Raw genomic sequence first — 22423 nt, forward strand, 5'->3', positions numbered from 1 at the left:
TCACCACTTCCGGTTCGCTCCCGGAAGTTGCGCTGTGGAGCCAAATTTGAAGCCCGCGGGGACGCGGGGGCGCGGCCGCGAAGCTGGACCTGTCGAGGTTTCCTTGGCTGCCTGATCCCCTTTAGATCAGTCGTCATGCCTATTCGTGCGCTGTGCACCATCTGCTCCGACTTCTTCGACCACTCCCGAGATGTGGCCGCCATCCACTGCGGCCACACCTTCCATCTTCAGTGGTGAGTGACCACAGTGGCGGGGCCGGGCTCTCGGCCTTGTACGGCTACAGAACTCGGGGGTGTTGGGTCCCCCGGCGGAGCCCAGACAGGTAATTAAGACGGCACTAGACTGATTCCCACGGTAGGTACCCGACCTGAGCAGAGGCGGGTCTGGGCAGGCTTCCCGGAGGAGGTAACAGCTGAACTGAGTCCAGGGAAACAGAGTTGGTTCGGTGAACTTAAAGTAGGGGCTTCCTTGATCCGCTAGCAGAGAGATGTGACTTCAAAATTATTAGTCCGGGCAGAGGTGACTTTCGCCAAATTAACGAGGGCTTTTATTTCTTTGAGATAACCTGGTAGGCCTCTGGCTATCCGACTTGTGGTTTGGTTGATGGTTTGGGATTATTCCACCCAGAGTCATCTCGTTGGTCGGACTCAGTGTATTCACTGACGCCAAGAATACCAAGATAACATGGAAGGAAGGGCAAGGGGGCACCTGGATGGCTCAGTTGGTTAAGCACCTGCCTTCGACTCAGGTCATGATTTCAGGGCCCTGGGATGGAGCAAGTCTGCTTCTCCCTTGCCCTCTGTGATGTCTCTCTCTCTCTCTCTCTCTCTCAAGTAAGTAAATAAAATCTAAAAAAAAAAAAAAAAAAAAAGCCAAACAAACATGGAGGGCAAGGAGGTGCTCCCTAATCCAGCCATCCTACTGACCCTTTGAATGTACAGCTGGTGAGGAAAGATTCCCTTAGCATCTGTGGACTGGCTGATTCAGAGCTCTTTTTTTAAAGTGAAATATAATTGACATACCATATTATATTAGTTTCAGTTGCACAACATATTGATTTATCAATTCTGTACAATAGTCGATGCTTACCACGATTTAATTGTGGTCACTGTCTGTCACTATACAGCAGTATTTTTAAAAAGATTTTATTTATTTATGGGACACCTGGATGGCTCAGTTGGTTTAGTGACTGCCTTCACCTCAGGTCATGATCCCAGGGTCCTGGGGTCCAGCTCCCCATCAGGCTCCCTTCTCAGTGGGGAGTCTGCTTCTCCTTCTTCCACTCCCTCTGCTTGTGCTCTCTCTGTCTAATTAATTAATTAATAAAAATATTTTATTTTTTTATTTGAGAGAGAGAGAGTGAGAAAAGTGCAGAGGGAGAGGGAAAAGCAGACTCTTTGCTGCGCAGGGAGTCCAGTGTGGGGTTTGATCCCAGGACCCTGGGATTCTGACCCGATGGGAAGGCAGACACCCAACCTGCTGAGCCACCCAGGCACCCACCATACAACAGTATTATTGATCATATTTCCTACGCTTTCCTTTTCATCTCCATGACTTATTTATTGGTTTGTTTGTTTTTTAAATTATTTTATTTATTTATTTGACAAAGAGATCACAAGTAGGCAGAGAGGCAGGGAGAGAGAGAGGAAGGGAAGCAGGCTCCCTGCTGAGCAGAGAGCCCGATTCGGGGCTTGATCCCAGGACCCTGGGATCATGACCTAGCTGAAGGCAGAGACTTTAACCCACTGGGCCACCCAGGCACCCCATGACTTATTTATTTTATAACTGGAAGTTTGTACTTCTTAATTCCCTTTATCTATTTCCAGAACTTTTCCATCATTCCAAACAGAAACTGTATCAATAAATGACAACTCTCCATTACCCCTCATCCCCATTGCCCCCCAAACCTCTATTTTACCCTCTCTCTCCTTGAATTTTCCTATTCTGGGTATCTTGTGTAAGTGGAATCATACAGTATTTGTTCTTTTGAGTTTTGCTTACTTCACTAAGCATAATGTTTTCAAGGTTCATCCATGCTGTAGCATGTATGAGAATTTCATTCCTTTTATGACTAAAATTCGATTGTATGGGAATACCACATTTTATTTATCCCTTCATCTGTTAAAGGATGTTGGGTTGTTTCCGTGTTCTGGCTACTATGAATAATGCTACAATGAACTGGTGTAAAAGTATCTGTATAAGTGCCTGCTTTCCTTTTGGGTTACACCCAGAGGTGAGATGACTGGATCATATGGTAATTCTATGTTTAATTTTTTGAAGAACTGCTTTACTGTTTTCCACATTAACTGCACCATTTTACATCCCCAGCAGCAATGCACAAGGGTCCAATTTCTCTACATCCTTGTCAACACTTGTTATTTTCTCATTTTTTTAAATAATAGTTATCTAATGGGTATTTTTTAAAAATGTGTGTGTGTTTACAGCTATCAACTTCCCTTTTAGCATGCTTTCACTGAATTCTGTAAGTCTTGGTATGTGGTCTTTTCATTTTCACTCATCTCAAGGTATTCTCTAATTTCCTTTATGATTTCTTCTTTGATCCATCAGTTATTTAAGAGTGTGTTAATTTCCATGTATTTGTGAATTTTCCAGTTTTTTTTTTTCTGTTACTGGTTTTCAGTTTCATTCCATTGTGATTAGAAAAAACACTTTGTATGATTTTAATCTTTTAAAATTTATTGGTACTTGTTTTGTGGCCCAACATATGGTCTATCTTGGAGAATGTTCCATGTGCACTAGAGAAGAATGCATACTCTGCTGTGATTGGGTGGAGTATTTGTGTGTGAGATCTAGTTGGTTTATGTTGTCTCAGCCCTCTATTTCCTTATGATTACCTGTGTGATGATTCTATCCATTATTAAAAGTTTGGGTTATTGACCTCTTCAACTTTTATTGTATAGCTGTCTATTTCTCTCTTGAATCCTGTCCAATTTTCTTCCATATATTTTTTTTTGGCTCTGTTGTTAGGTACATGTGTGTTTATAATTGTTATTTCTTCTTGTTGGATTGTACCTTTTATCAATATATAAAGTCCTTCTTTGTTTTTTGTACCTTTTTTAACTTGAAGTCTATTTTGTCTGACAATAACATAGCACTTCAGCTCTCTTTTTGTTACCATTTTTGTACTTATCCTGCTTGGGATTCATTATGGTTCTCTAACTTGTGGAATGGTTTCTGTAATTAGTTTTGAAAAATTATCAGCCATTATCTTTTCAGGTCTTGTCTCTAGTTTATTATCTGTTTTCTTTTCATATTAGTTCCTCATTTGTTATAACAAATTACTACTAACTTGGTGGTTTAAAACAAGACAGATTTACTATCTTGCAGTTCCAGAGGTCAGAAGTCCAAAATGGGTTTACCGGGTTATAGTCAATATTTGTAAGTAGATATATGCTTTTCTTAGCTCATGGCCCCATTTTCCATCTTCATTTCTCTCTGTATGACTCTGACACCCCTGCTTCACTTAGGGACCCTTGTGATTACATGGGGGCACACCTGGATAATCTCCCTGTCTCAAGGTTTTTGTTTGTTTGTTTGTTTGTTTTAAGACTTATTCATTTATTATTATTATTATTTTTAAAGATTTTATTTATTTATTTGACAGAGATCACAAGTAGGCAGAGAGGCAGGCAGAGAGAGAGGAGGTAGCAGGCTCCCTGCTGAGCAGATAGCCCTATGCAGGGCTTGATCCCAGGACCCTAGGATCATGATCTAAGCTGAAGGCAGTGGCTTTAACCCACTGAGCCACCCAGGACCTAACATGGAACCTAATATGGGGCTCTATCCCTGATTCCCCTGGGATCAGGACCTGAGCCGAAGGCAGACGCTCACTCGCAGACACTCAACCGACTGAGCCACCCAGGACGCCCCCTGTCTCGAGATCCTAAATCACATCTGCAAAATTACTATTGTCATATAAGGTAAAATATTCACAGTTTTGAGAAATTAGGATATAGACTTCTTGGGGAATGTGCATAATTCTACCTAATACTTTTTTTTTGGAACTCCTTATTATATGTATGCTAGAGCTTTTCACATTATTTTCTTTTCTTTTTTTTTTTTTTAAGATTTTATTTATTTATTTGACAGAGAGAAATCACAAGTAGGCAGAGAGGCAGGCAGAGAGAGAGGAGGAAGCAGGCTCCCTGCTGAGCAGAAAGCCCGACGTGGGGCTCGAACCCAGGACCTGGGATCATGACCTGAGCCGAAGGCAGCGGCTCAACCCACTGAGCCACCCAGGCGCCCCAACATTATTTTCTATATCTTTTACCATCTCATATATTTTTCTTTTTGATTCTTAGTGTTTTTTGTGACCTATCTTTTCATTTTACTAATTCTTCAACTGTGCGTAAACTGCCATTAAACTCATCCATTGAATTCTTAATTTTGGCCATTTTTTATTTTCGAATTTCTGTTTGGTTCTTATTAAATTCTGCCATGCCACCTTTTATTCTGTAGTTCTCTACTGATATATTTTTTTCTTTTCTAAGATAAACTCTACCCCTACCACAGGGCTCAAACTCAAAACCCCAAGATCAAGAGTCACATGCTCTACCGACTGAGCCAGGCACCCCTCTACTGATATTTTCAGTCTTGATCTTTATTTCCTTAGCATGCTGTGTTACATTGTGTCTGACAATTCCCATATCTGAAGTCTTTGTGTGTATGTTCTGGTTTGCATGCGTAGTGCTTTTTCCCTTGCCTATTTGCTTTTTTAAAAAACTAAAACGGGAGCACCTGGGTGGCTCAGTGGGTTGAGCCTCTGCCTTCGGCTCAGGTTGTGATCTCAGGGTCCTGGGATTGAGCCCCGAATCGGGCTCTCTGCTAGGCAGGGAGCCTGCTTCCCTACCTCTCTCTCTGCCTGCCTCTTTGCCTACTTGTGATCTCTCTCTCTCTCTGCCAAATAAATAAATAAAATCTTAAAAAACAAACAACCTAAAACATTTACTTTACATAATTGGAGTCATACATAATATATCTTTTGTATCTGGCTTCTCTTCCTCCATGTTATGTGTATGTGATTCATCCATAATGTTGTTCTTAGATGTAGACTCATTCTCATCGCTATACCTGGGTACCTTTGAATTTATCTCATGCCTAATATATGGAAAAGTATTTAAAGAAAAAAACAAGCCTGGGATGATGATATTACCTTCCAGAAAGGACTCTGCTTCTCCCTGGTCCCTGGTGGGAGAGTCGACTAGTAGGAGACTAATTAGAGTTTAAGGCTTGAGGTTTTGTTGGACCACTCAGATAGATGAGGTGAAGCTGGACTGTGTTTTGCTTTTACCACAACTTGCATTTACTTCTAGTGTACGCTTACTCTGAAAGTGTAGCCCTTTGGAGTCCTAGCTTAAAGTGGGGGTGTTATTGGAATCCCTATCTTTGAGGGACCCTGGGCTTTGGCTGCTGCTCCGTCCTAGTCAGAGCCTGGAATGTTGACAAAAGAGCAGCTCGGGTCAGGACGGCCACACCAACAGGGCCAAAAAAGGGCCGACTGGTCAGAGTGTTTGTACCAGTGAGGCCCCATGGGATGTGCTGTCCCACTGTGATACTACCCTCCTTTGTGGTCAGGCATCAGGTTGAGGAGGAATAAGTCAGACGCTGTTGTGGTCAGGGTGACTGCCTGGCCGGTACGTCTGTGCCCAAGCAAGGGCTCACCAGTCTGCTTCTCTTCTTCCCATTCCAGCCTAATTCAGTGGTTTGAGACAGCACCAAGTCGGACCTGCCCACAGTGTCGAATCCAGGTGAGGGTGATGGGGTAAAAACACCTTTTCCTTGCTGGGGAGGAGGAATGAGAAAAAATCTCTGAAACTGAACAATATCTTTGACCTTTTCAGACCCTCATGGTTTGAGGCTGATTAAGCCTTACTTGTGCTTTTGAGTGGCTCAGGAGACCTACTTGTGTCCAAGAATAGCTGGCAGATGGACTTGTTGCCCGGGCTGGTCTTCACCTAGCTAAATTTGACCTCCTTCCTTGCCTTTCCCCATCCTCAGTGCCCAGCACCTAGAGTTGGTCGGTCTTTCGAACAGTTACCACATGGGTCTATGGTGACATGACTTCAGAAACCACCAAACGAGTGGCACCAGCGTGGGCAACCTGTAGGGTTACAGAGCTCATCTGATTCCAAGGGATGTGCTGTGAAAAGTTAGGCCTGAGAACAGGCCTGGCTCCATGTCAAGCAGCATGTCCATTCCTGTCGGCCTTGCACATGACCCAGCTATACAGTCATACTCTCTCTTGTCCTTTCATCCAGGTTGGCAGAAGAACCATTATTAATAAGCTCTTCTTTGACCTTGCCCAAGAGGAGGAGAGTGTCTTAGATGCAGAATTCTTAAAGGTACCTGGGATTTATGTCATTCTACTGCACTGCAAGCCCTCTGAGAATTTACTCTCTGTTCCCTCCCAGGGTGGGTGTGTAAACTGTGGAGATAGAGACTGGAGGAAGATTTGTAGAGGTTTCAAGGCAGAGGGGAAGAGAGCAAAGGAAAAGTGATGATAAAGACCCAGTCATTGGAGAGATACACTGTTGGGGAAGAAGGGAGCCACGTGACTGTGAGCCTTCACTGTTGGGATTTCAGAGAGATTCCCACCAAAGGCCAGAGTGTCTCTCCTGAGGTTCTCTCACCTCGTGGAGGTTGTGCAGCCATACTTCCCAGCCCACCTTGCTGCTTGGACAGCTAGAAACCGATCAGAAAACTCTTCTAGTCCTCAGCCACGGAGGATGTGTGGACCCACTATTCACAAACCTGGCTGTGCCTCAAAACTGTGGGGAAGCTTGGTATATATCCAGTTGCCCGAGTCTTTCCAGAACCAGGAATGGAGGGCAGAACCACTGGAATCAGGATGTGAGCCAGGGCAGAAACCCACCATTCCTCCTATACTTCTTCCCTTCAAGTCCAAGATTTAACTTTCTTTGTGTACCGGGGGGACTGAATTGGTCAAAACCTCTTGAGTAAGTGGGATTGGGATTCACAATGCACCTGGACGCGAGGGTTCATTTGCTGGGCATCTGTCAGCCCAGGGTTCATTTGGCCTTGGCCCCGGGTTGCTGTGATGTCCTTAGAACCTTCCTGCTTCAAGAACGTGGAGCTTTTGTGCTTAAAGCCAGCACGTTCATCGTCATGGTAACTGCTCCTGGTTTTAAGCTGCATCTTCCCTGTGATAAAGACAACAAAGGCAGCTTCCTTTCTTTCTGGCTTTCAAAGCCAGATCTAAGAGACAGAGAGGCAGCATCTTGAGTAGTCTGGAGCACGGGCTTGCAGGCATCTTGCTTAAGTGTAGGAGGCAGGCAACTTGGGGGAGCTTTGGGTTGGTGTCTGTTCTCTGGCAGCCCATGCATGCCCTTCTCTACCCACCATTTGCTCTCCAGGATATTCTGCCAACACTGAGCCACCCAGCCACCGAAAGCTTTTGTCCTGGAGTCCTGGGTGGGGGATTTTGACAGAAGGGAGCTCATCCCTCTACTGAGGCTGGTCTTTAGTATTGGTCACCAGTGAAATTCTGAGTCTCGTGCTGACCTGGAAAGGGTGATGTGGGGGAAGCTTTACCTGAATTCCATCCAGCACCACCATGAACCCTTGGTCAAGCCTTTCAGTTCTACAGTGTCTGGTTTTCCTGCTTATGGAAAACTTCTCTTGCCCATGGGGGTGTTGAGTGCTCCGAACTCCTGAATGGGAGCTGGACTCATTTCTGCCCCAGCCTCTCAGTGGTTCTGTGGCAGTGGCTCTGTAACTTAACGCCCGGGCTTTGAGAGGTTCATTTGACCCTCACAATAGTCTGGTTAGAGCCTAGCACGTGTGAGGTTTCATCCAGAGACACAAGGTTGTCCCAGCTTACCTACTTTATTAGGGTTAGAAGATTCGTGGTACACAGAGCCAGCTCAGAGCTTGGAGAGAAGTAGACTGTGGAGCAAGCAGGACCTGGGGTAGAGGGAAGGAGTGGTGACCCAAGGTCCTTAGCCCTCCCAACTCTGTGTCCCCAGTCAGTGAAGCCCAGAGAGTGTAAGGGCCAGCACAGGGCCAAGGAAGTGATGGAAGCCTCTGCTGTGAGACTGATCCCACAGGTCCCAACTTCACTTCTCTTGCCCCTTTCTGGCCCCTCTCTTGCCCTGTTCTGCCTCCTTCCCTGTCCCAGGGTCTTGTACTTGAGATTATTTTCCTCCATCTTACCTACTTTTTAAAAAAAGCATGGAGCACTGGGTGTGGTACAAAAACAATGAATACTGTTATGCTGAAAATAAATTTTTAAAAAATGATTAAAAAAAAAAACAGAGATAAAAAAGCAAGATGTATCTCTCCACTGTGGGCCTAGCTTGGCCATGACATATATCAGGGTCTGTGCCTCCCTGGACCTGCAGGCCTCATTGTCCCCTCCTGGATCTCCCTGCAAGCCTTTGGGATGCTGTGTGGAAGCCAGGTATGATGCCTTTCTGCTTCTTATTGTGGATATTGCCTTGTAGAATGAACTGGATAACACCAGAGCCCAGCTTTCTCAGAAAGGTGAGTTAGTAAGAGGCAAGGGGTCCTGGGAAGCCCCTGATGTAGGTGCTTGGGGGAGAGGCCCTGGGAAAAATGGTTCCAGCCTTCTGGTAAAGCTAGGGGCTCTCCCTGCTTTGTACAGCCAAGAGTTTTGCCAGCTCTTGTGATTGGCAGGAAAGGGGAAGAAAGGGAGGTGCCTCAAGCTGTGCACCTAGGCCCGATGAGCTTTCTCTCTTTGTCTGAGGACAAAGAGAGAGCCCCAGGACTGGGGCTGGGAAGGGACTACCAAATGGGACAGACTATTTCTAGGAGAGAGTTTGGCTGCTGAGTTTCGTAGGAAACCTGCTTGAGTTCTAAGATGATGAATTAACTAGACTCTTGGGAGTGGAGAGCAGTGAAATCTTTACTCAAGTAGTTCTAAGCAGCAGAAAGAGGGTCTCATTCCATGCATGAAGAGACTCTGGCTTAGCTTCCCTGGCTTGGTGTGTGCCAGAGAGAGAAGCAGGCCACCCAACTTGCTGACCGGAGACTTGTTCCTTACGTGGCTCTGGGGTGTGGTGCTGGAGCCCAAGGGCTCAGGTTCTTACACTGATGAGTGAACAGGCCTTCCCCCTTCTCACCCCTGCTGCAGAGAAGGAGAAAAGGGACAGTCAGGTCATCATTGACACCCTGCGGGACACGCTGGAAGAGCGCAACGCCACTGTGGAATCCTTGCAGAAGGCCTTAGACAAGGCTGAAATGCTGTGCTCCACCCTCAAGGTGGGTCCCTAGGTTCTGTGGGCACAAGTCAGTTGGGCTCATCTTCTGCTTCTGCCTTGGTCATGACCTTCGTTTGTGCTGTTATAAAATGGAGGCAAATCCCTTCTTCCCCATGCCACCCATATTGTACCCATCCAGCCCGTAAGCAAAGGGTCACATTGGCCGTGCTTACGGATTTTGCGCCAGGTAGTATGAAGAGGTGAGGCCTTCCCGGTGCTTCTCGGAGGGTCAGCTCAGCCAAGACCTCAGTGAGGCTGGACCTTGTTTCCAAAAGTGGTTTGTACTCCACCAATGAAGCCAGACTGAGGAACCTTCCATTAACACTCTAGTCCTTGGCTGGGCTGCTCTCTGGATCCAGATCAAACAGCATCCCAGGGAGGAGCAGGGGGCCTTTGAAGTCAGATGTGCTGAGCTGACCCGGCAGATCAAAGCCTGCAGAGCAAGGCGCTCTAGACCCAGATGAATTTTGTATCAGGCTGGGTTGGTGAGCCTCTTGCTCTCTAAGGGGCATGAGGCGATTGATCTGAACCTGCAGTTGATGTTCTGGCCTCGTAAGAAGGAGCAGTCCTTGCTGGATGCCATTTGAAAGGGAATGGGAGCCATCTTTGTGAACAGACAGAGCCCCAGGGTGTTCGTTGTCTCTGTTCCTGCTTGGTGGCTGGGCTGGATCACGTGGCGTGGCCAGTGGGAGAGAAGGAGTGAATCAGTACTTGACCGCAGAGCGGGCATCTTCGATGACATTCCCAGGTCAGAGATGGAGTGCTTTTGTGCTGAGGGCAGCCTGGCCCACTGCCTCTGGTCCAGCTCTCCTATCTTGGTGGGTAACTGTCCTTGGGTCTAGATGATAGATAATGAGACCTGGATTTGTGTTTCTTCAGCTGCATACACGACATGCACCCTGAGCCCTTAAGCCATGGGACCTCAGCAGCCCACAGTGGGCCTCTAGATAGTGGGATGTGCCTGGGTTAAGACACATCTCAGGAGGAAGCAAGCAGGGAGGTGAAGGAGCAGCTGGTGTAGGGCGTCAGAGCAGAAAAAACACAAGCCAGAATGGCCCAGGAGCCTTTCTCCCGCGGGGCTGGGGACACACGGTTATTGGCATTTGGAAAAGTGGACAGTTCCAGAGTAGAGTTTTCAGGATGACTTTAGCTGTGGTGCCTGGGATCCTCCAAGCGACAGGTGGGCATGGGTGTGTTTGCTGTGCAGAAGCAGATGAAGTACTTGGAGCAGCAGCAGGATGAGAGCAGGCAAGCCCAGGAGGAGGCACGCCGACTCAGGACCAAGATGCGGACCATGGAGCGGTGAGCCTGACGCTGGGACCACCCTCAGCTCACTCCTCCAGCCCCGGGGCCCAGCTCTTAGGACTGCAGTGGGGCTTGGATCACTTCCATGGCTCAAATCTCCATTGGTCATGTGGAGCTCAGGCCAGCGGGGTGTGGGCCCCCGTGTCCTCACTCGGCCTCGGGGGGGCTCCTCCACTTGCCACGAGGCCCCTGGCCTCAGTCTTCCCCCTTTCTGTTGCCCGTGGCCCAGTGACCTGGCAGGTCTTTGGCTCCAGAGACCCTTCTCCAGGGATCCCTGACCTTGAGGACCTGTCAGCACCCGTTCTTCCCCAGCAGCATCCCTGCAGCTACTTCAGCTCTGCTGCGGGGCCTTTCTTTGGGTAGACCCGCCTGCTAAAGCATGCTGGCAGGCCAGGCTGTTACCATAGCAACAGCAGCAAAGGAGAGCAGAGCTGTACTGGGTACCTACCCATCAGCCTCCAGATTCTAAATGTCGTGGGCTGGGTGTTTTTCAGGATTGAGCTCCTGCTCCAGAGCCAGCGACCCGAGGTGGAGGAGATGATCCGAGACATGGGTGTGGGACAGTCCGCGGTGGAGCAGCTGGCTGTGTACTGCGTGTCCCTCAAGAAGTGTGTACTCTGGCCCCTGTGGCCCAGTCCAGGAGCTAAGCCATGGCACCCTCTCTGTTGCCCATCTCTTACAAAGCAGAGCAGGCTGAGTAAAGGGGCAGGCTCTGGAGCTATCCTGCCTCAGTTGAACCATGACCCCACCTCTCACCATGTGGCTAGGAGTCAATTTCTTAGCCTCTGACCAGCTTCCTGCGTGGGGATAGTAATAACTTGCCTCATTGGGTTACTGAGAGAATGAGTGTGAAGGGAAGTGTTATTCTTTTTTTTTTTTTTTAGATTTTATTTATTTATTTGACAGAGATAGCAAGAGAGGGAATACAAGCAGGGGGGATTTGGGAGGGAGAAGCAGGCTCCCCACTGAGCAGGGAGCCCCTTGTGGGGCTTGATCTCAGGACCCTGGGATTACAACCTGAGCTGAAGGCAGATGCTTAACTGACTGAGCCACCCAGGCACCCCAGAAGTGTTATCGCTAAGCAGACTGGTACCATTCTCTGAGCTATAAGCCCCATCATGATAAATGGAGCCTGTTTCCCATCAGCACTTACCGACTCTGCCTAACTTGAATCAGAAACTTTGCTCAGATTCGCCACTACTGTGGATGTGAGGTTGTGGAAAGGGGCCACATGGCTGACAGGTGCAGATGTCTCCAGTGAGGGCCAGGTGGTATAGGGGCCTCTTCCTGAGACCCTAGTGAGGGCGAGGCTTTCTGCATACCCTCTCCAATCACCAGGGCCTGCAGGACAGGCAGGGAACAGAGACTCCCCCCGCCCCTTGCAGGACCCTCCGCAGCCCCATCCTTTTGGGCTCAGGGGTCAGAGTAGGGAGGAGACCTGGCTGAGGGGACAGCCTGGGCTCTATGTTTGTTTGGTGCCAGGGTGCAGTCTGACCAGCAGGGTGCCCCATTCTGACATCCCTTTTCCTGGCTCCCTCATAGAGAGTATGAGAATCTCAAAGAAGCTCGGAAAGCCTCAGGGGAGCTGGCTGACAAACTGAAGAAGGACTTGTTTTCTTCCAAAAGCAAGGTAACAGTGGGGAACCAAAGGTGAGGGGCGTGGTGGCTATCCTTTTGTTGTGCTGGTTCCTGTCTCCTGAGCACAAGCGTGGGCCCTGATGGTGCAGCAGACTCCATGGGGCCATTGGGTGGCCCACAGGGACTGGTTACTGGGCCCCAGCTCTGGCTCTGTGGCTTGTCCACTTAGGGTAGCTGGTCACGCAGGCATGCCCCTCCACCCCCGTACATGTACATTCACGATGCCCTCTATTCTCTCTGGTCTCTGGCACCTCTCAGCTGGCTGGAGAGCACAGATCCTGAATGTGACAGTGTCAGAGGCCTGCTTTTGTTCCAGGCCCAGAGTAAGAGGAACATACTTGGAACCCGGTTCTTTCAGCACAGCTGCTTTATCTCTGGGCCTGGTGCCTCCATGGGATGTTGGGTGTAGAACACAGCCCTAGTTCCCAGGCAGCTCCAGATGGACACGGACAGGCCCCACAAAACCAGGGTCTCCCCGTGTGTCCTCAGACTCTTCTGGACCCGGGGCTCCCGTGAGCGTGCGCTGGGTAGTAGCAGGTAGAGGCAGAGCACGCGGCCGCCTGCTGGCCTGGTCTTTACTCCCTACACTTTCTTATAGTTGCAGACAGTCTACTCTGAACTAGACCAGACCAAGTTGGAGCTGAAGTCGGCCCAGAAGGATCTACAGAGTGCTGACAAGGAGATTGTGGTGAGGGACATCCCTGGCCAGACGGGAATGAGAGGTTGTTTGTGTGTACTCCGAGAGCCTAGGAACCTATGTCCCAGTCTGTGGTGGTGGTTCTGGGTTCCCTGCATCCTCCTGGCTCAGAGGGGGTCAGGATTTGGAGCCTGGGCCTCCTCATTAGAGGACAGACAGCACCGTGGGTCTTCTCCTACAGCCTGTCCTGTACCTATATCCCCAGGGACGTAGCCTCACCACAGGAGAGGCTACACCAGAGAGGGGTTCTGAGACTGGACGATCCCAGGCGTTCGGGATGTTGGGGGTTCAGGCCTTGCCCTGCTCCCAGTGGGCTTGCCTGTTGTGCATGTCATCCATGTCCTTGGCGGTCTCTCCGGGCTTGCTGCCTCAGCCTTCCTTTCACACTCTTCTCTTTCCTTCCCCAAGAGCCTGAAAAAAAAGCTAACGATGTTGCAGGAAACCCTGAACCTGCCACCAGTGGACACTGAGACTGTCAACCGCCTGGTTTTAGAGAGGTTTGTTGACTTTCTGGGGTGTGCAGGGGTCATAAGCTGGAAGAACTCCCCAGAAAGGGTCTTCACTACTCCTGGCTTTGGTTGGGTGGGTGGTCCGTGTGGGCCTGAAGGCTGTGGGCCTCCTGCCCTGGGACATAGCCAAGATGTAATTGGCAAACAGCTTTGAGGCAAGCTCTGGGCTCTGACAAGGTAAGGTCGGCCAGAGAGGACCTAGGGACGGGCAGGGAAGGGACAGGAGGGTTAACTGTCTGCACGCTTCCTGTTTATGGAATGCTTACCAAATGCATCTGTCTGCCCCAGATTCTGAAACAAACATGAAACCAGTCACCAAAATAAATTCCCCGCTGCTCTCAGGAATGTGTGCTTTAAAGCTGCCGGCAGGGGGAGCCAAGAGGCAGAGGGATAGGCGTCCCTGCCAGGACCGGCTGCCCATTCCTCCTGAGTGTTTCACAGAAGCTGACCAGCTAAGAGCCCCTCAGGGCTGTCCTGCCTAGCTGCCCAGCTGCTGGCCCAGACGGAAAGCACATAAGCCAGTGGCCCAGACTTTTATTTGAGTCACTTTTCAATGTCCTTTGGAAAATCATTATGCTCCTTCCTCACATACAATCAATTGCTGGAGTCTGCCTGGCTAACCTCTGTGGTGCCTCCTGACCAGATACCCGGCCACCACCTGAAGGTGAGGCTGGTGACCATCCTCCGGCTTCTCCTGTCTGCCCAGGTTATCAGCTCCTGGGCTTCACGTCATTGCTTCTCCCACCAGACACTCCCAGACCTCTCGGCACTGTACCTGAGGCACTCATGGAACCAGCCCGTGTGCACACACCTGGCGATGAGTAGACCAGGAGCCACATCTTGCTCTGTGTTCCTCACACAAACTTCCTTACACGAACATTCCTCACTGGGGAGTGAATGCCAACAAGCCAGGGTCCTCTCATTCTCATCGTACCTTTAGTTCTTCAACCGTACTCTTCCCTTTTTACCTCAGACCCTCCAGCGTCTCCTCATGGAGCTAGAGCTGCCCGCCCACCCGTCTGGGTTGGACTGAGAAACAACTGTGGGAGTGTGATTTTCTGTGAGGTCCAGTGTGTTGCCGATTTGGACAAACTAGACTCTGTGTCTGGTCCTTCCTCCCTACTCCACTCTCAGAGCCCAGTGACCACGGTGGCTTGAAAGCCCAGGTAGCACAAGGGCTCTGTCAGGAGCCTGGCTTGTGGAGATCTGATAGTCTCAAAGGCCATCTCATGTGGTCAGGCATTTAGAACTCAAACTGCCTCAAGGCAGGAAGTAAAAATCCTTTTTCTAGGCTCTCACTCCAGGCTGCTATCTACAAGCTCCACCGTGCTCCCTGCACTTCCCACTCCATGGGCCTCAGGGCATTTCCACACACTTGTGCTCTGTGTCTGGCATCCACAGTGAGGGATGCCTCCAGGCTCCCTGGGACTCTGCATACCTGCTTTTGCTTACTTTCTTTACCACTCCACACCAGAATGAGGCCTAGACTTCTGTAGCAGGTTCTCACTGAGGGCGCACTGTGTGTCAGGCCCTCTTAGTCCTCTTGGAGCTCGTGATCCAGTAGGGTAGACAAACTGGGGGGGTCAGATGGCAAAGCCCCCAAAGCCCCCGGCTATGACAGGCCACGAGGACAGGCCAGATCCCATGACAAGAAAAGTGGTGCTTATGCCATTTGTATCTAGAGGTTTCAGTGAGGGCTAAGCTCCGGCTCTTGGGGCCGGGGCATGTGGGAGCCTCCAGGGTGGGCAGCTCGGGCTGCCGGGTGTAGTGGGGTGTGGCACGGCTGCAGAGAGCGGGGTGTGATGAGGTTTATTGACTCTCTGGGGTGGGAGATAGTGGCAGAGGACTCGCTGGGGTTGGTAGATAGAGGCAGAATTAACAGATACTACAACAGTGTTGCTGCGAATGCTCTTGGCTCCTGCTTTATGCTGTGGCTCCCAGAGGGGAAAGCAAAGCAACCAGCATGGCATGGATTTGAGGTGGGTTTGTGCAACCTTTGTTTTCACTTGCAGGCAAGAAGGGTAGAGGCTCCAGGGACTTGGCCAGGGAAAGGAAGAGATAGTCCAAGCTTCCCACATTGCTTTCCCACCCAAATCAGTGCAGGTAGTTTGCTTTCCTCTGATCCGCATGCCCCAGTGAGCTCCCGGCCAGGGATTTATACCCTTACAGGACATCCCTCTGTCCTTGAGCAGCGGGAGTAGGGCTTTGGACACCCCCAATGACAAGGTCCCTAAAGGAAGGATGTTCTTGGGGCTGCCCTGCCACTCCCCGGAGTTCTCTGACCACAGGAGTGCCACCAGGCCTGGGTAGGCTGGAAAAATCCTAATAGCTGCAGTTTTCTAACAGAATACCACCAGCCCTCGTTATAAAGGCAACAACATACTTATCATTGAGAATTTGGAAAATACAGACTTAGCACAGAGGTCGCTGTTGACATGTGATATATTTTCTTCAAGTCCTTTCTCTCTGTGTAGGGAAAGGTTGAGGGGAGATGTGTGTGCACCAATACTGTACTTTCCATAGAATTGTTTTCCCAAATTACAGTGGCAAAACATACCTGACAAAATTTACCAGCATTTTCAAGGGCACAATTCGGTAACATTACATACGTGATGTGGTTTCATCTCCACCAGCCACCTCCGGAACCCTTTTCATCTTGAAAAACTGAAACTCTATACTCATTAAACAATAACTTCTATTTTCCAGCCCCCAGCACCCACCACTCTACTTTGTGTCTCTATGATTCTGACTACTCCAGATACCACATTTAAGGGGAATCATTTGGTATTTGTCTTTTTGTGACTCTGCTCGTGATGTCCTCAGGGTTCATCCATGTTGTAGCAGGTTGGACATGTATAGCACATTTTGCTTATATGTTCGCTGCTGGCCGGACATCTGGGTTGCTTCCACCTTTTAACTGTTGTGAGTATGCAGCTATGAACATAGCTGTGTGGATGTCTCTTTGAGATCCTGCTTTCAGCTCTGGATGTACATCCAGAAGTGGAGCGGCTGGATCATATGGTAATTCTATTTTTAGCTTTTCGAGGAACTGCTGTACTATTTTACACGACAGATGTACCATTTTATATTCCCACCAACAGTACACAAAGATTCCAATTTTTTTTTTCAGGATTTTATTTTTAAGTCATCTCCATACCCAATGTGGGGCTCGAACTCATGACCCCGAGATCAAGAGTCATCCGCTCTGCCCATTGGGCCAGCCGGGCACCCCAGGGTTCTAATTTTACCACATGTTCACCTACACTTGTTCTTTTCTGTTAGTTTGGGTTTTTGTTGTTGTTTCTAGCAGCCATCCTCCTGGGTGTGAAGTAGTAGCTCATGGTAACCTTGATGTGCATCACCCTAATGACCAGTGACGTTGAGCATCTTTTCATGGGCTTCCTGGCCATCTGTAGATCTTTTCTGGAGAAAAGTCTATTTGGGCCCTGGGCCCAGTTTTGAACTAGCTTGTTTGTTTTCCGTTATAGGGCTTCAGTTCTATCTATCTATATTCTGGATTTTAGTCCTTTACGAGAGAGATGATTTGCAAATAGTTTCTTCCATTCTGTGAATCACCTTCTTACTCTGTTAACAGTGTCTTCTTCTTTTTTTTTTTTTTAAGATTTTATTTGTTTATTTGACAGAGACAGAGACAGCAAAAGAGGGAACACAAGCAGGCAGAGTGGGAGAGGGAGAAGCAGGCTTCCCATGGAGCAGGGAGCCCGATGCAGGGCTCAATCCCAGGACCCTGGGATCATGACCTGAGCCGAAGGCAGACGCTTAACAACTGAGCCACCCTGGCACCCCATGTCTTTTTTTTTTTTTTTTTTAATTTATTTATTTGAGAGAGAGAGCATGGGAGCAGGGGGTGAGGGACAAGCAGACTCTGCTGCAAGCCCAGAGCCCAATGGAAGGCTCGATCCCACGACTCCCAAGATCATGACCCGAGCCAAAACCAAGAATCAGATGCTCAACTGACTGAGCCATCTGGGTGCCCAAAAAGTGTCTTTAGATGCACACAATTTTAAATCTTTTTGGAGTCCAACTTGTCTGTTTTTTCTTTTATCACAGAGTTTCATATTACTTTTTAAATGTCATGTATGAGCATTTCCCCATGTTATTAAGTTTACTCTCCAAAAACATGAGTTTAATGTCTGCATCATATTTAGGCTGTGAAAGTGCCAGCCCTCTGGGGAGTCATTTGACTATTTCCAAAATTATGCCATTTGCCATCTCCATCAGTCTGTGGGCACATCTCTGGCCCCTTGCACTACATTCTGACAAATTAAGCTATTTGGTCAAAACGCAGCCTTTTGTTTGTACACTGGGGTTTTGTGTGTGTTTTGCTTTCTTCCTTCCATGTCTTGAAGACTTTCACTGGTCCCATGACTAAAGCACTAAGCCAAGTGGTTTTTTCCATAGAGGTTCAGGCTTCCTTGCAGGGTGGCCCTGAGCCAGATGTGGGCTCCAGACCCCTAGAACCAGGCCATCTCTGATACTTCAGGGACTGTTGTCCTTCTGGACTGCCACGGTGGTCCAGAGTAACCAGGCCCACTCTGCCTATAGCCCAGCCCCTATGGAGATGCTGAGCCTAAAGCTTCGCCGACCAGCCTTTGGTGAGGACATTGACCTCAATGCCACCTTTGATGTCAACACCCCTCCATCCCAGGCCTCCAGCATCCATCATAGCCGTGCCAAGAAGCTCTGCCAAGAGATAGCACAGTAAGTAGTAGTCCCTGGCCCTGTCCACAGCCTCGAGGGAGGATAATGAAGAGGTCTCTGCTGGCCCTGCCCTTGTCACTCCAAGTGGCTGACAGGGCAGTGAGGGTCACCTGGGGTTGGCCATGACTTTGGTTCTGACCACCTCTTGTTCCCTCTCCTGAGTTCTTCTCTTGCTTATCGTAGTCATCACTATCACCCTTTAAGCAAATGTGCTGTAATGTGAGTTGGAGAGAGCACAGGGGTCCCAGTACGGTCAGGTCTGGGTTGATGATGCTGGGGGATGTGTGTGCTCCCCATACCTTGAATGCCTGCCCACCGGAGTCCTGGGCCAGGGACTCTGAACTTCCTCTTCTACTGTGTGCCTCTTGGGCTCATGCTTAGGACCATCTCAAATCATGGAGCCCAGGACTCTACCACCTAAGGGGGTATCCCATGGAGCAAGTATAAGAAACTGTGGGGAGCTGCAGGGGTTGGGTGGGACCTGTACTAGGGGTATAGAGGACTGGGAATGCCTCCACGGATGTTCCTTAATCAGAGACTTTGGAGATGAGAGAAAGAAATCAAGGTGTTAGGCAGTGAAGGTGGAAGACTACTGGGGAGAGGGCAAAATGGAGAGCCAGCTGGGCTCCCCATCTCTCCCCGCCCTCAGGGCTGGAGATACCTATGTCATACGGGGTCAGGCATGGTAGCCATGGAAAGCAACCCTTGGGCATATGGGCTGCCATCGGGACTTACAAGTGCCTAGGGCACTGGTTTCTTGATGTTGTCTCTTTTGCTATAAAGGGTAAGACATTTCTATCATCTTTAGGACCTAAAGGGAGGGTAGGGGAACCCAGGATGTTTCCCCCTTGGATCCACCTCCCCAGGGCCAAACTTGCAGCAAGTGGAGACTCTTCCCATGGTCATCATGTAGCCTCACCACAGGCTATGAGGGCAGGAGTGGAGGGCTCCAGAGCTGACAGGCCCAATCTTGGCTCTGTCTTCATGGCTTTGAGAAGCCACATGGTCAGAGCTACGTTACCATCCTTTTACCCACCTGAGTAAATACCAGGAGAGAGTATTCAGCTGCTAGTGTCCTCAGGAATTGGATGGAAATACTGTGTCTAGTTCTGAAGCTGGGAGTGAATGGTCACGGCCTGGGCCATGATCAGTTCTCCTCCCAGACCCTGCCTGCACAGATTATCTAGGAAGATGGCCTAGCCCTGTGTAATGAGAACACTTTCTAAGCTCTCAACCAAGGGTCTTATGGAGCTGGTGGCCCCTCTCTGGGCAAATGCGGCTAAGCCTTAGCTCACGAAGTGCCTTCTGCTTGTATAGACGTGACTGGGTTTCCTCCTGTGGGTGGTGAATCAGCAGGGCCTCCAGGCCCACAAAGAGCCCAGGACATGCTATGGTGCCTGAGGCCTTGAGGAGCATTGGAATTGGCTTGGCTCCAAGTGGAAGCCACAAGACTGGAAAGTGTTTCAACTTCTCCCTCCCCACTTTGGCAGCTGTGATCATGTCCAGCTGTTCAGAGATCTGCACGTGGGGTGGGGCTGACCAAGGGGCCTTGCCCAGCACACCACCATTACAGAAGCCGTGCCCCGTGGTGGCTCCCTAAGGGCTGTGTGCTGAGCCTGGTTTGCCTGGCCTTGTGTCTTGCTCACCTGCCTCTTGCCTTCATGTCTCGCTCTCGCAGCTCTCCCGTTCAGGACATCTCCAAGAAGATGGCCAAAGGCCCCAAGCAGGTAAGGCTTCCCAGAAGAAGTCAGGCAGTCGCCATCCAACCCTTGCCAGGACTGAGTGTGAAGCTGGGCCGCTGAGGGGGCAGGGTCTTGCCAGAGACCTCTCATTCCTGGCCCAGGACTGAAATGCTTCAGAACTACCTGGGAACTCTTCTCATTATCCTTTCTGCATCCGGGTGAGGTGCCAGAGGTCCTGGTCCTGTTCCACTGCCGCAACCCAGCCCCTCCTTTGCTGCCACCGGGCTCATCAGGTCTGGCTTTGGGGTCTGCCCTCCAGGAGTCCCAGCTCTCACTGGGCGGCCAGCGCTGTGTGGGAGAGCCAGATGAGGAGCTGGCCAGTGCCTTTCCTGTCTTCATCCGGAATGCCGTCCTCGGCCAGAAACAGCCCAAAAGAGCCAAGGCAGAGCCCAGTCGCAGCACAGATGCAGTGAGTATGGCTTCCCCCAAGGGGCAAGTGCCAGTGCTCTTGGGTGGCCAGCCTCCTAGCCTATTAGCCTGGCCCACTCACTTCTTCCTTCTGCTTTAGGTAAGGACAGGATTCGATGGGCTTGGAGGTCGGACAAAATTCATCCAACCTGTATCCTTGTTCTGTAACATTGGGCAGAGCTGAGCTAGCCACACCATCCCTCACCTGTATCCCAGCCCCCAGCCTGGCAGTGGCTACAGCCTCAAGTGTGCAGAGCTAGACCTCACTCAGAGTAGAGCTGCCCAGCCCTCAAGCTTAAGCCTTTGCTGCCCAGTCTCTTCTTTAGGCCTCTTCCTTGACATCTTCTTCAGACGGACACGTCTACGATCCGCCCACTGCCTGTGAAACCCAAGCCCAAGACTAAGCAGAGAGTGGTGGCGAGACGAGTGCTCCCTCCCTCCCAGGCCAAGCTGGACACCTTCCTGTGGTAGTGAAAACAGTGAGCCAGATCAATGGCCAGATATTGTGCCTCCAAGTTACAGGCCAGGACTGGCTCTGCAGGGGGAGTGGGGGGCATGGCCCCTCTTCCAGGACCAGCCCCAAGGGCAAGGGTAGACAAAAAGATGGGGGTGAGGGTGAGGCCCAGAAGCCTTGCTTTTCCTGCACTCACCCTGCCTGTCCACCCCCCCACCCCACCCCAACTGGGTCTACCATACTGGGCCTACGTGTGGCTCCTTGTTGAAGGCCCCTGTTTATAGCCGATGTGCCTGGGCTGCTGCTGGTTCTTGAGACTAAGGTCTTTTGTTGACTGTGTGGACCAAAGTGCCTGGGGCTTCTTGGGCAATTTCAGCCTGCCCAAGCTTCTGCCTACTTCTGACTTGCTGCTAGGCATGGCCAGAGCTGAGCAGGATGGGGATGGTGATAGGGAGAGGATGGTTGGGCAGGGGAGGGGAGATTTCTATGTAAAATAAAAAAGATAGAATCTTTTCTTCATGGCTCTGGGAGTATAAATTTGCATCAACCTTTGACAAACCATTTGGCATAATTTTCTAAAATGGGACCTTCACCTAGACTCAGACTCAGTAGCCCTACCCTGAAGCATGTGCCCCCTCATAGGGCACCAGGAGACCCCAGCAGGAATGAGATCACTGTAGTTTTTTTTTTTTTCTAAAATTTTATTTATTTATTTGACAGAGATCACAAGTAGGCAGAGAGAGAGGAGGAAGCAGGCTCCATGCCGAGCAGAGAGCCTGATGCGGGCCTCAATCCCAGGACCCTGGGATCACGACCTGCGCCAAAGGTAGAGGCTTTAACCCACTGAGCCACCCAGGTGCCCCTAAATCACTGCAGTTTTGTCCACAGTCTCTAAGCTGGGCACAGGCCAAATGCCATAGGCTGGAAAGCAATTAGGTAAACAGGTATAGCCATACAGGGAACTCCCAGCAAGCAAAATGAATAATCTGTGACTTTTGGGTCTTAACTTCAAGAGTACTTTCTCCCAGGGGCGCCTGGGTGGCTCAGTGGGTTAAAGCCTCTGCTTTCAGCTCGGGTCATGGTCTCAGGGTCCTGGGATCGAGCCCCGCATCGGGCTCTCTGCTCAGCAGGGAGCCTGCTTCCTTCTCTCTCTCTCTCTCTGCCTGCCTCTCTGCCTACTTGTGATCTCTGTCAAATAAATAAATAAAATATTAAAAAAAAAAAAAGAGTACTTTCTCCCAGACTTCCCCTTGTGACCTCTTTCTTGGCTGAGGTCTCCTATACTTCTCTTTCTCACTACTGCATGGGGGTTCATCTCTCTCCGCAGGGCCCAGCATGGGCCTGGCACAGGGAATGAAGGTAGGTGCCCATGTGCTTCATGCTGAGCACGCCCAGGTGCCTCCAGCGCATCCAGAGGGGCCACACAGAGAGAAAGTAATGCTCTTTGTGATGGGAGCCAGATTCTTCTGTTGCTGCCTTGAACCAAGGAGGTTTGGTGAGGAGAAGTGCAGCATCAAGTTAGGGGGCCCTCTGTGGCTGCCTAATAGCTTCCAGGCCAGCTGAGTGATCTTAACAAACTCCCTACCTCTCGGGGTGTCTCCGCTCCTTTAAACTGGGGACATTAGCCCTAACCTCCCAATTGTGGGAGCCTGATGAGTCAGCTTCGCAAGTTGAGAACTTACGACCCT

General features: G+C 49.9%; 1 protein-coding gene across 1 annotated transcript; it reads left to right on the top strand.

The window, feature by feature from the left end:
• TRAIP (TRAF interacting protein) lies at positions 1–21232 on the top strand. The gene is made up of 15 exons (XM_047693706.1): positions 1–233; positions 5711–5768; positions 6279–6362; positions 8484–8523; positions 9134–9261; positions 10468–10562; positions 11060–11173; positions 12108–12195; positions 12802–12891; positions 13309–13397; positions 17976–18131; positions 19810–19858; positions 20133–20282; positions 20382–20432; positions 20633–21232. Exons 1-15 carry the CDS (start codon positions 136–138, stop codon positions 20750–20752), a joined length of 1410 nt encoding a protein of 469 aa, XP_047549662.1. The 5' UTR covers positions 1–135; the 3' UTR covers positions 20753–21232.
• The last annotated feature ends 1191 nt before the right edge of the window (positions 21233–22423 follow it).

This window comes from Lutra lutra, chromosome 1 (genome assembly GCF_902655055.1).
Source record: "Lutra lutra chromosome 1, mLutLut1.2, whole genome shotgun sequence".
NCBI lineage: Eukaryota > Metazoa > Chordata > Mammalia > Carnivora > Mustelidae > Lutra > Lutra lutra.